Here is a 13,570-nt window from a genome sequence, read left to right as displayed (position 1 = left end):
CAGGTAACTGAAACCATGAAAAGCAAAACCACGGATGAGGAGGGACTCTATACTGTCAATACTGAAACCGACAGCCACTGAACGACTTCTCAGTGCGTGTATTGTCTAACCTTAGAGTGTTCACTCTCTGCCCAAGGTTACTTAACACTTCGAGCACTGGCAAAGAACGTGAGTGGGAGGAATGACAAAAATTAGTTAAAATAAGGTTTTCCAATAATTTATCTACTATAATATCTCACATAACTGAAAGATGTAATATCTTGCTTTTATGCAATGTATCCTTTACTGAAAAAAACTTTAATAAGAATTTTTATAACTTAAAATGATTTTACAACTTTAAAAATGATTTTTACTTTACCTAATGAATCACCTTAGTATAAAGGAACTTCAAATCACCACATAATTTGCTTTGTAAGTTTGTGTATCACATTTACAGAAAGCCACACCTAACTTTTATGTAATACCTAGTCTCTGTAAGTCTATCATCACCTCCAACAATGAAGACTTAGGAACTGATGCTGCTGGAGATCACAAAGGTTTTGAAACTAGTCTCAGTTGTACAGAGCATAAAAATACCAACGTCAAAAACTTCAGATTAAGGAATTTTCTTCCCTTTGCTTTGAAGACAGTATAAACAAACAAAAAATGCAGTGGTGTTCGCAGACAGAGGAATCAATATTCAAACTATAAATCAATGATAACTAAGCAGAATTATTATATTTAACTCATTTTCATCACTCAATTTTTATTCCTATTTTTAAAATACCTCTATAGTTCAGTCCATAAAGGCTGTTCTACTTACACCATCATTAAATATTTGAAGACTGCTAAGTAACAACACAAAATGTATTATTTTAAGCGTATCATAAAACGTACTTACGAAATGTTAAAAAAAAGCTTATGTGCTTGAGAGATTATTTTGTTCTTTTTATCAAATAAAAGCAACAGCAGAACAAAAAAAGAAAAAGTGTCTACTTTTAACTATTTGGGCTCAGGATATAATAAAAGATCAGGGATATATTTCTCTAGAAATGAAGAGATAAAAAGGATACTCCACAATCACTTTCAGCGTTAAGAGGTATACATACCCTTCCCATTTCAAATTCTCGACAGGCCATGACAATGATCTAAAAGGAAGTGGGGGTGGGATAAGATGAAGAATATTATCAGTTAAACACAAGTTTACTTTTTTAATAAAATGTAAATTTCAAGAATTAGTCTTTACTCTGAGCAAGAGTTGCCTGGTCTGTCAAAAAGAGTAGTTTTAATATTAAAAGTAGGAGTTAAAGAAATGATCAAAATCACGCCTTCCAAACAAGGGCTAACTATACAGAAACAAATTAAATTGGCTTCAACTAATGTGATATATTTGATTTGAATTAATTTTATGAATCTTATAGATTTACTGTTGAATTCTGAAATTATATTAAAATATCACTTTTAGGATACAGGCACACCTCGGAAATATTGTGGGTTCAAGTTCCAGACCACTGCAATAAAGTCAGCATCACAATAAAGAGCCACACGAATTTTTTGGTTTCCCAGTGCATATAAAAGTTACGTTTATAGTATGCTTAAGTCTATTAACTTGGCAGTAGCATTCTGTCTAAAAAAAATGTACACACCTTAATTAAATACTTCATTGTGAAAAAATGCTATCTGGGCCTTCAGCGAGTCATAATCTTTTTGCTAGTGGAGGGTCTTGCCTCGATGTTGATGGCTGCTGACTGACCCGGGTGGTGGGTGCTGAAGGCTGGGGTGACTGTGGCAATTTCTGACAATAAGACAACAATAAATTTGCTGCATGGATCGACTCTTCCTTTCACAAAGGAGTTCTCTGAGGCATGCAATGCTGCATGACAGCATTTTACCCACATAGAACTTCTTTCAAAATTGGAGTCAATCCTCTCAAACTCTGTGCTGTTTTGTCAACTAAGTTAATATAATATTCTAATTGCTTTGCTGTCATTTCAATAATCTTCTCAGCATCTTCACCACCAGCAGATCCCACCTTAGGAAACTACTTTCTTTGCTCATCCATAACAAGCAATTCCTTATCCATTAAAGTTTTATCAAGAGATGGCAGGAATTCAGTCACAACTTCTAATTCTAGTTCTCTTGCTGTTTCCATTACATCTACAGTGACTTCCTCCACTCAAGTCTTGAACCCTCAAAGTCATCCATGAGGGCTGCAATCAGCTTCTTCCAAACTCCTGTTCATGTTGATATTTTGATCTCCTCCCATGAACCACAGATCTTCTTAATAACATTTGGAATGGTAAATCCTTTCCAGAAGGTTTTCAATTTATTTTGCCCAGATCCATCAGAGGAATCACTATGTACAGCAGATATAGCACTACAAAATGTATTTCTTAAATACCAAGACTTGAAAGTTGAAATTACTCCTTGATCCATGGGCTGCAGAATGGATGTGTGTTAGCAGGCATGAAAACATTAATCTCATTGCACATCTCCACCAGAGCTCTTGGGTGACATACATTGTCATTGAGCAGCAACATTTTGAAAGGATTCCTTTTTTCTGAGCAGTAGGTCTCAACAGTGGGCTTAAAATATTCAGTAAACCATGTGGTAAAGAGATGTGCTGGCACCCAGGCCTTACTGTGCCATTTATAGAGCACAGGTAGAGTACATTTAGCATAATTCTTACAGGCCCTAGGGTTTCCAGAATGGTAAATGAGCAGTGGCTTCAATGTAAAGTTATCAGCTGTATTAACCCCTAACAAGAGAATCAGCCTGTCCTTTGAAGCTTTGAAGCCAAGTACTGAGCTCCCCTCTCTAGCTATTAAAGTCCTACATGGCATCTTCCAACATAAGGCTGTTTTGTCTCCATTGGAAGTCTATTGTTGGGACCCTCTGGTGGCACAGTGGTTAAATTCATGTGTTCCGTTTTGGTGGCCCAGGGTTCACATGTTTGGATTCCAGGCATGGATCTATACAACTCATCAGCCATGTTGTGGCAGCAACCCACATACGAAATAGAGAAAGACTGGCACAGATGTTAGCTCAGGGTGAATCTTCCTCACCAAAAATGAAAAAAAGAAAAGAAAGAAAAGAAAAGAAAATCTATTGTTTAGCATAGCCACCTTCACGCATTATCTCAGCTAGATCTTCTGGAGAACTTCCTGCAGCTTCTACATCAGCACCTGCTGCTTCAGCTTGCACTTGCATGTTATGGAGACGGCTTCTGTCCTTAAACCTCAGGAACCAACCTCTGCTGGCTTCAGATTTTTCTTCTGCAGCTTCCTCGCCTCTCTCAGCCTTCATAGGATTGAAGAGAGAGTGAGGGCCCTGCTCTGGATTAGGCTTTGGCTTAAGGGAATGTGGTGGCTGGTTTGATCTCTCCAGATCACTAACACTTTCTCCATATCGGCAGTAAAGCTGTTTCGTTTTCTTACCGTTCGCGTGTTCAGTGGAGTAGCACTTTTAATTTCCTTCAAGAACTTTTCCTTTGGATTCACAACCTGGCTAACTGTTTGGCCCAAGAGGCCTAGCTTTCGCCTATCTCAGTTTTCCACATGCCTTCCTCACTAAGCCTACTCATTTCTAGCTTCTGATTTAAACTGAGACGTGCGACTCTTCCTGTCACTTGAACACTCAGTAGAGTTACTAATTGGCCTAATTTCCACCTTGTTGTGTCTCAGGGAACAGGGAGGGCCAAGGAGAGGGAGAGAGGCGGGGGAGCGGCCAGTCAGTGGAGCAGTCAGCACACACACATTTGTCAATTAAGTTCGCCGTCTCATACGGCTGCAGTTTGTGAAGCCCCAAAACACTACAATAGTAACATCGAAGATCAGTGATGACAGATAATCATAAGAAATATAATAGTAAGTTTGAAAAGCTTGAGACAATTCCCAAAATGTGATACAGAGACACGAAGTGTGCAACCGCTATTGGAAAAATGGCGCCATCAGACTTGCTCAACGCAAGGCCGCCAAAAACCTTCAATTTGTAAAAAACACTATCAGTGAAGCGCAACCAAACGAGGCATGCCTGTATTTACCAATCAAGTAGAACTACTAAATATTTTACATATATTTAATAAATTATCTAAAGCTTGAATGCATTTAACTGTCTTTAAACATAAAGGTTATCACATTTGCTTCCCCACTTTATATGTAATGTTTCAAATATACAGCACAGCTGAAATGAGTTTACGGCAAACACTGTACAGCCACCGTCTACATTCTACCTAACACTCCACCACGCCTGTTTAATCACGCACACTCTCTACACGTCTACATTCCACCCAACACTCCACCACGCCTGTTTAATCACGCACACCCTCTACACGTCTACATTCTACCCAACACTCCACCATGCCTGTTTAATCACGCACAGCCTCTACACGTCTACATTCCACCCAACACTCCACCACGCCTGTTTAATCACACACACCCTCTACACGTCTACATTCTACCCAACACTCCACCATGCCTGTTTAATCACGCACAGCCTCTACACGTCTACATTCCACCCAACACTCCACCACGCCTGTTTAATCACGCACACCCTCTACACGTCTACATTCCACCCAACACTCCACCACGCCTGTTTAATCACGCACACTCTCTACACGTCTACATTCTACCCAACACTCCACCACGCCTGTTTAATCACGCACACCCTCTACACGTCTACATTCTACCCAACACTCCACCACGCCTGTTTAATCACGCACAGCCTCTACACGTCTACATTCCACCCAACACTCCACCACGCCTGTTTAATCACGCACACCCTCTACACGTCTACATTCTACCCAACACTCCACCACGCCTGTTTAATCACGCACACCCTCTACACGTCTACATTCTACCTAACACTCCACCACGCCTGTTTAATCACGCACACCCTCTACACGTCTATCAACCCATCTTATTTGGTAGTTGTCTTATTAGCTACTGACTTAGGACAGGATTTAAAGTATCATAAACCCTCTTCTTCAAATATTTCAACTAGTTTGTGAGAATTTAATAAGACATCCTAGACATCATTTTCTGTCTTTTTAGTAAACATTACGTATAATTAACATACTTTTATGGCTAAAAACTCTTCTCATTCCTTATTCAGTAAAACATCTTATGTCATTACATGTAATACTTCTCAAAATAGATTATGAAAAGTAAATTACTTACTACAACATTGTACTCCCATATCATCCTCCAAAAATCTATTACTGTATTTGCTAAAGGTCCTTGGGTTGCCACGTATGCTTTTGGCCCATAAACACCCTAAAATGGTTAAAAGCAAATTTCACATTTATTATGATTACCAAAAATATTTCCTTACCCAAATGTTAAGGTTTCAAATTTTATTAGAAATATTGCTGTTTTCACCTAAAGCATTTCCAAATAATTTTTCTTTCATGGTACATAAAAGCATGACAAAATATATTCACGTCAGCTTTTGGTGAAATATTATTTTTGTGTATTTATTAGACATGGTGCACAGAATTGGTAATTAAACCATTTTATGCTAATTTTAAAATTATTATTTAATTAGCAATTAGAAACAGAAGCCCCAATCCCTAGCCGACAAAGCTAACTGTAGCAGAAACATAAAAGCACGCTTTGACTCTAAAAACAATACTAAAACTAGCTAACAGTTCTTAGAGTCTGCCATAGTTACCTTCAATTATTTATTCAACTTGAAGTTTACTGAGCACCTACTATGTATGTTTCTAAGAAGAGACCCGAGAATGTGCCAAACAAGAGAGTGGACTGAACCCGCACATAATGGAATCATACAATGAATGAGTGTTAAGTACAATTAAAAACTAGAACTTTTAACAAATTTCCTTATAAAATAATATAAACATCAACAACATCTGAAACAGCAAACCATCTACGTATTTTGTTTAACCTACTAGTTTTCAGTTCTATCACAATTGAAATAAAATTGACTCTCTTGAAAAAGAGAGCTTTTATTTGACACCATGACTGTTCAGTGCTGACAGATAATATTAATTTTACCACATAAGTATTACCACCTTAATATTTGTCAACAAAACATTTTATTAAAATATGTATAAATATCACATATAAAATAACTGAAATGATACTGTCATATAACTAGAAAGGTTCGAAAACACAGAATAACTAATGGAACAAAGCAGTCTTTTATTTAATCAAGTGGCAGTCTGAATCTGTTTCTCTATTGATAACTATGCAAGGACCTGACTGCTTTTGACTAGAGCACCCCAGAAAAGATATCTGCTCAAGACCATCACATTGCATTTGGGTTGCCACATAAAACACAGTGACAACTGCCAAAAGTTCTAAAACTAAGTTTATATTCTTTAACTTTACATCAGTATTACCCAGGAATCCCAGACTGGTAATTTATCTTAAGAAATTATTCAAAAGAGTAACAATGTTCACTGCAATATTATCATCAAGAAAAACTGGAAATAACCTGTGTGGCTCAACAACAGGGGGGATCACGTAGCTTTGTGTACATTAACTCAAAGGGACAACTGAGAAGATGATTTAGCAATAGGCAAAGTGTTTATAAGCCTTTAACGTAAAAGAAGAAACGAAATAAAAAACGTTATCAACACTATCATGAAACTAAGCAAAACTGATGAATAAGGAGGCTAGAAGGAAAGCACATAAAAATGTCAGGGCTGTGATTTTACTTTGATTTCTTTTGCTGTTGGTATCATGTTTAGGCAATTTGAAAATTTTTAATAAAACTAGTATGTAGGAAGGCATTAAGTATGGCAGAGAAACACCATTTAAAGTTAATACATACCTTAATAAAATTTGCATTGATATAGTCTGAATCTTGAGAAGGAGTCTTTAAAGTCAACTTAACTCGGCTGTGATCAACTACAAGAAAAAAAAGGATTTCATAAATTATGTCCTGTTTGCAAACAGGTGTTTTCCAAGGAACCACAAGTAAAATTAAATAAATAACTAAAAATATTACTTTAAAAAACAATTAATGAAAATTGACTCTAGGTACCAGCAGGGTCATTTCTAACATCATATTGATAGGAAATGTCTTTAAAACAAAAATCTGATGATGTGAAGCCATGTGTTACAGTCGTAATCAGAATAATCTCAGGCACTCTTCTAAAATACAGGAGACTCCTGGGCATCATCCCAGATTTACTACATAAGAGTCTGGGGTTTAAGTCTGTAGTTTTTAAAAAGCATTCAACTACTGATACACAAGTTCATTTGCCAAAATTCTTATTAGAAAATCTAACTTTCATATTTCGCAAGAAATTATAAAAATTAAGTAAACTGTGAGAAATAAATAAATTAGGATGATGTCTAAAAAGTGTTCAATACTGTATTTGGCCAATAATATCTATTATTAGGTAATGTCCACTTAGAATAAAAAACAATCTTTACAATAAAGTCCAAAACATAAATTTGATTAATTTTGTAAAATTACATAGTTTTATTTTCTAAATAAAAGTAATATGTACATGATTTTTAAAATTAGACTTAAAGAAAGATATAAAATGAAAATTAATCTTTCCTTGTCCTTGAATTCCAGGGTTCTCTCTTTCCCAAAAGACACTATCAAGGTTCTTTTTTTCCTTTGAAAAGTAATTTTTATGCATATATCTATACACTTTGAAAAACTACACAAATGCAATGATACCATACACGTTTTTCTGTACCTTGTTACTTTTCAGTTAAGAATATATGCTAGAATGCCCCCCAAAGCAAATATACATCTGTCTTACTCTTTTTAACGTTACATGGAATCTATTATATGGATGTTTCATTGTTCAACCAGCTACATCACTGATGGGCCATTTTTTCTATTAGAAACACGACTGCAGTGAACACTGCCGTACGTGTATCTATTAGCAGCATTGGTACAGAGTAAGTTCTTAACAGAGGAATTGCTACTTGCCTTCTAGAAGGTATATACCAACTCACACAAAACAAGTGTTATTAGTAAAACTGAGTGTCATCATACTTTTTAATAGGTGACAATCTAAAAAGTAAAAAATCAGACTTGCATTTCTTAATTATGCAAATGACTGCACATTTTCATAGTTCTTGGTTATTCATATTCTTTTACCATAAACCATATATTCATATCCTTTGTCCATTTTACCCATATGTCTATGTTGTCCTACTGATTTATATGAAATCTATGTAAAGAGAGAAAAATCAGCCCTGAGTGATAAGCAGTGCAAATAGGTTTTTCCAGCTTGTGTTGATTTTTAAAAACTTTCTTAGAACTAATTTTAGATTTACAATAAATTGCAAAAATAGTATAGAAAATTCTCATACATCCCTTACCCAGCTTCCCTTAATGTTAACATCTTATATAACCACAGCACAATTACCAAAAATAGAAAATTAACATTGTTACAATACTACTCAACAGACTGTATACAAATATTACCAGTTTTTAAAAAAATATCTTTTTTCTCTTTCCAGGGTCCTACATTACATTTAGTTATTGTTTCTCCTTAGTCTCTTCCAATCTATAAAAGTTGCTTTGATTGACTTTTTTCTTATGGTTGGAACGAGGTTATGCATTCTCAGTAAGAACTCCAGAGAATGATGATGTGTTCTTCTCAGTGAGAAGACACACCAAGGGGTTCATGATATCAATGTCCTATTACTTGTGTAACCTTGGTCATTTGGTTAATATGGTGTCGGCTGGTGTCTCCACTGTGAGTTACTGTCTTTCCCTTTGTAGTTAATAAGTATTTAGGGGAAGATACTTTGAGCCTAGGAAATCCTACAGTAGTAGGACTGCCTGCTATTCATGGGCTCTAGATTAGAAAGGACCATAATACGTAACAGGTAAAATACCATTACCATGCTTCAGTCCTTTCCAATCCAAGGACAATGAATATTAAAGACAAGTAAAATACAAAAGACAAATACAGAAATGTTAATGGACACAAACTTCTTAGCAAACTCTTAAATGACAACTAAAGAATAATTAATTAATTTGCCAATGACCTAAAGTTTATAAATTAGTACTAAGGCCCAGTTCTGCTGATTTTATTATTTATTTTTGGTGAAATCTTCTTTAGAAATTTGTAGGAAGAGATATGCAAGAAAGACATGCTAGCCTCCAATTACCATTACTTATCTCCTGAGCATGTTTCCAGGGAGGAGAACGTTTACATGTTTATCAACGCTCTGTTTATTATTTCACTCCAATCTACGTCTTTTCTCAAGTCACTTGGGATAGGAAATAAACATACAAGAAAACGCTACTAACTTCTGCTAACTTCTGCTAACAAGAACAGAACATTCAGTAGTTCAGATAATGGTGGTTAAGCAACCATACGTAAGCTTCCTCTCACCCTGTCTGCCAGTAAAGAGGGGTCCCAATCAATTACCCTTATTCATGTGGCATATTAGCCTCTATTCAAATTATCTCAAAGGCAGAAACTTTATACAGTTGTTGGTTTGCACAACAGCTGGGTCACCACTGGATCCTCAGTAATTGTTTCCACGGACTGTGGATCCAAACGAGAACAGTGGCTCCCAAATGACAGTCAAGACTGGCGCCAGGCTGCTACATGCCAGCTGGAAATTTTTTAAAAAATTTTCTATGACAGAAAATTTTATAGCATACACAAAAATATAAGTGTATAATGAATCCCATATATCCATTACCCAGTTTCAATAATTATCAACATTTTGCCAATCTTATTTCACCTATCTCTAATCATACAACCACCAGGAGTTGGGGAAAGCAAATTAAAATACACGATTGGTGAGTCCCACATGGTGCAGTAAGTTTGATTCAGTAAGTTCAAGATGGGCACAGAAATGGCCTTTTTTAAACTCTAAAGCACAGGCAAATTTTGCAGTCACTGCTTTATACTATATCATCATAGTATACACTATTGAGAATTTAAAAATCAATCTTATGCTGCTTATATAGGATAGCATTAGGTGTATTTTAATAGTCTTCATTGGTGCTCCTATTAAGCATAAATATGAATAGAAAGAATTTTAAAACATCAAAGAAATGAAACAATCATTCCTCTCCATGGTTTTGCTGAGTGCCTCTGCAACCTTTCAAGAGCCCAACTCCACACAAAGGAAACCAGTATTAGCTACACAGCAGGGTTGTTAAAGCAAGTGTTCTCCCCTTGAACAAACATCAACAACCTATGGCAACAAGAAAAATATAAATATTGTCACCTCCAAGGAAACAGAAACCTCCTATTGACTAAATCCTAGGTCTGAAAAATAAAAAGATCTCCATGCTTAACATTAGAATAGGCAAAGTACCCTGATCCATCACTTCTAAAGGCTAGCCAGCTCAGTTTTAGCCCTCTCAACAAAGCACAGGTCACGCTTGACACAAGGGTACCTAGAACTTTCTTCCTTTTTTCTTTTTAGATTGGCACCTGAGCTAACATCTGTTGCCAATCTTTTTTTCCTTCTCCTTCTTCTCCCCAAAGCCCCCCCCCATACATAGTTGTAGGTCCTTCTGGTTGTGTTATGTGGAACGCCACCTCAGCATGGTCTGACAAGCAGTGCCATGTCTGCACCCAAGATCCAGTGAAACCCTGGGCCTCCAAAGCAGAGCGCGCAAACTTAACCACTTGGCCACGGGGCCAGCCCCTAGAAATTTCTTAATTCTGGGACTGGCCTTGGTGTTCTAGTATAAAATAAACCAAATTTCCAAGATAGCTCCAGGAAAACCTAACTGATCTTTGAACAGTGATGAAATTACTTCTAATGGATCAAAAGCCAAGGATGTCCGCTCTTGCCACGTCAAGTCAACATTATACCAGAGGTTCTAGCCAAAGTAATAAGGCAAAAGAGATATTCGGAATGCAAAGGAAGTAGTAAAACTATCATTATTGGCAGATGACACATTCTGTATGTAAAAAAACCTGAAGGATCCACAAAAAACTCCTAAACTAATAAATGAGTTAAAAAATATACAAATATGAATTTTATTCCCATATACTAGTAATAAAGAATTTGAAAATAAAATAATTCCATTCACAATAGCATAAAGAATTTTTTAAAAAGGGAAATACAAGACTTGTACACTGAAAACCATATAACATTACTGAGAGAAATTAAAGAAGATCTAAATAAATGGAGAGAGACATTCCACATTCATAGATTGGAAAAGTCAATATGGTTAAAGACAGAAATTTCCCCCAAATTGATCTATAGGGTCAAGGCAGTCCTTATAAAAATTCCAGTAGGGGTTGAAGTTCCGCAGGCTCTGTTGGTGGCCCAGGTTTGTGAGTTCAGATCCCAGGTGCAGACCTGCTCCACTCATCAGCCATGCTGTGCAAGGGTTCCACACACAAAGTAGAGGAAGTACTGACACAGATGCTAGTTCAGGGCTAATCTTCCTCAAGCAAAAAAAAAGAGGAGTATTGGCAAGAGATGTCAGCTCAGGGCAAATCTTCCTCACAAAAAAAGAAGAAGAAAAAAAAATTCCAGGAGGATGTTTTACAAAAATTGACAAACTGATCCTACAATTTATACAGACAGGCAAAGGATCCAAGAGAACCACACCAATTAAAAAAGATAAGAACAGAGTTGGAGGACTTACACTTCTTGCTTTTCAAACTTACTATAAAGTTACAGTAATCAAGACAGTGTGGTACTGGCTTCAGAACAAGTCAGTGGAATACAATTAAGAGTCCAGAAACAAACCCTTACATTTATGGTTAAATGATTTCCAACAAAGGTACCAAGGTAATCCAGTGGAGAGAGGATGGCCTTTTCAACAAATGGTGCTAAAACAATCTCACAAGCACACAGATTATTTCAGACCCATACCTCACACCATATTAAAACATTAACTCAAAACGGATTCTAGAATTAAATCTAAGAGCTCAAACTACGGTAAGGGCTAAAACTATAATACTTCTAGAAGAAAAATGAGAAAACATAGTGGGAAATCTTGGTAACCCTGGATTAGGCAGAGTTCTTAGATGAAACATCAAAAGCATGATCCAGAAAATTGATAAACTGGACTTGATCAAAATTAAAAGCTTGCACACTTTACAAAACATCACTAAGAAAATGAAAAAATAAGCCATAAACAAGCCCACCTCAGAGTTTTGTTGTGATGATTATGGCAAATAATCCACTTATTACAGAAACTGGCAAACAATACAAATCAGGGCTTTCCTTTTTCAGAGGGCCAGTTTAACAGCACACCACTGACCTCCCTCTCTCTGTTTAAAATTATGAAGCAACCCCCTTCTGTTCTCAGCTTTCTCTACATGCCTCATTCCTACTATATTCTTCTCAGTAACACTTATCACCCTAAGACAGACCATATATGTTATTTGCATTTATTGTCCACCACCTCGACTAGAATAAGCTGCACAAAGGCAGGGACTTTTGCCAGTTTGTTTTCTGCTGTATCCCCAGCACACAGTACATGCCCAAAGCTTTTTGTAAAATGAATGAATGAAATACAACATATGAAAACAGAAATCTGGAGCTGTTTAAGTTTCACTTCCCAGGTAATACAAAAAGAAGGTGCAGAAACTCTCTCTTTAAGAGTACATGCATTAATTGCAGAGCACAGTAAGAGTACCTCAAGATTATCTTCCTTAACAAAAACTGTCCAGAATCCCATACCATTCACTATTCTGAGGTGGACTGGTAAGGAAAGTAGAGTGTATTTTGCAAAAGCTTAATGAGTGGTTACTATGTGCTAGGTACATTTCTAAGCCTTTTACATGTATTAGCCTATCTGATGCTCAAAGTAATCCTAAAAAGTGTTATTATTTTAATCTCCGCTTTACAGGTGAGGAAACCAAGTCCAAAGTCATACAGATACCAAGTGGCAGAACCAGGATGTGAACCTCCAGAGTCAGAACTCTTCCCCACCATGCTATACTGCCACTTGGTCGTTCTGCTGACACAGTCACCCACAGCTCCCACAGCTGAGAACAAAGCTGAACACCAACAGAAAGACGAAGGGTTAAGTCTACGCAAAGAAGACAGTGAGAAAGAGAGGGAAGGAGACAAGAGAGGGAGAAGGCAATTTGAAAGAGGGATATCATGGGAGAAGAAAATTTCAGAAACAGGTCTGGTCAATGGCGCCAAAACAGTTAACAGAAAGGAATAAGGACTGAAGACAGACTACCAAATCTGGTCATTAAAGTCACTGGGAACATTATCAAGGACATTTTAGAGAGAACAGGCTTTAAGAATGAATGAAATGTTGCCAATTATACCTCAATAAAGCTGGGGAAAAAATGATGGATGAGAGTTGAGGAAATGGTCATGGAATGGAGATATTTTAAAATACTTGAGGAGAAGGAGAAAGATTACTGGCAGCTTTAAGAGATGGCAGGTAGGATGGAAAGCTTTTATTTTATAAAATGGGGACACACATAAGTACACATGCTTTTAGAGTTAAAGGTGTTTTGCCAAAAAACTACGCTATTTAAGAATACAATTATATTATTACTAGAATACAATGCTATCAGTGGAATGCATACTCTCAGAGATACACACTTGGACCGCTGAGAACAGCGGACATGCAGTCATGGGTCACCTTATGCTTCATTGTCACACATAATTAATCAATTAAAGTTCTTATGGTGAGCAGA

The 13,570-nt window shown here is 36.7% G+C and overlaps 1 protein-coding gene across 3 annotated transcripts in view; it reads right to left on the bottom strand.

Moving 5' to 3' along the window:
* PTPN12 (protein tyrosine phosphatase non-receptor type 12) overlaps positions 1-13,570 on the bottom strand; it is an 88,333-nt gene that overhangs the window by 35,088 nt on the left and 39,675 nt on the right. For all 3 annotated transcript variants that reach the window (XR_011502218.1, XM_044769349.2, XM_044769350.2), the window contains 3 exons: positions 6,775-6,851; positions 5,157-5,252; positions 1,089-1,127 (listed from right to left, as the gene is read on the bottom strand). Coding sequence is in view for 2 of the 3 variants with exons in the window: in XM_044769349.2 (XP_044625284.2) it covers positions 1,089-1,127; positions 5,157-5,252; positions 6,775-6,851 (212 nt within the window). In the remaining variant the exon portion in view is untranslated. The remainder of the gene's footprint in view (positions 1-1,088; positions 1,128-5,156; positions 5,253-6,774; positions 6,852-13,570) is intronic.

The sequence above is a fragment of the Equus asinus genome, chromosome 1, assembly GCF_041296235.1.
Source record: "Equus asinus isolate D_3611 breed Donkey chromosome 1, EquAss-T2T_v2, whole genome shotgun sequence".
NCBI classification, from domain to species: domain Eukaryota; kingdom Metazoa; phylum Chordata; class Mammalia; order Perissodactyla; family Equidae; genus Equus; species Equus asinus.
Note: the sequence above shows the minus strand (reverse complement) of the source record. Positions and strands in the feature narration are given on the sequence as shown.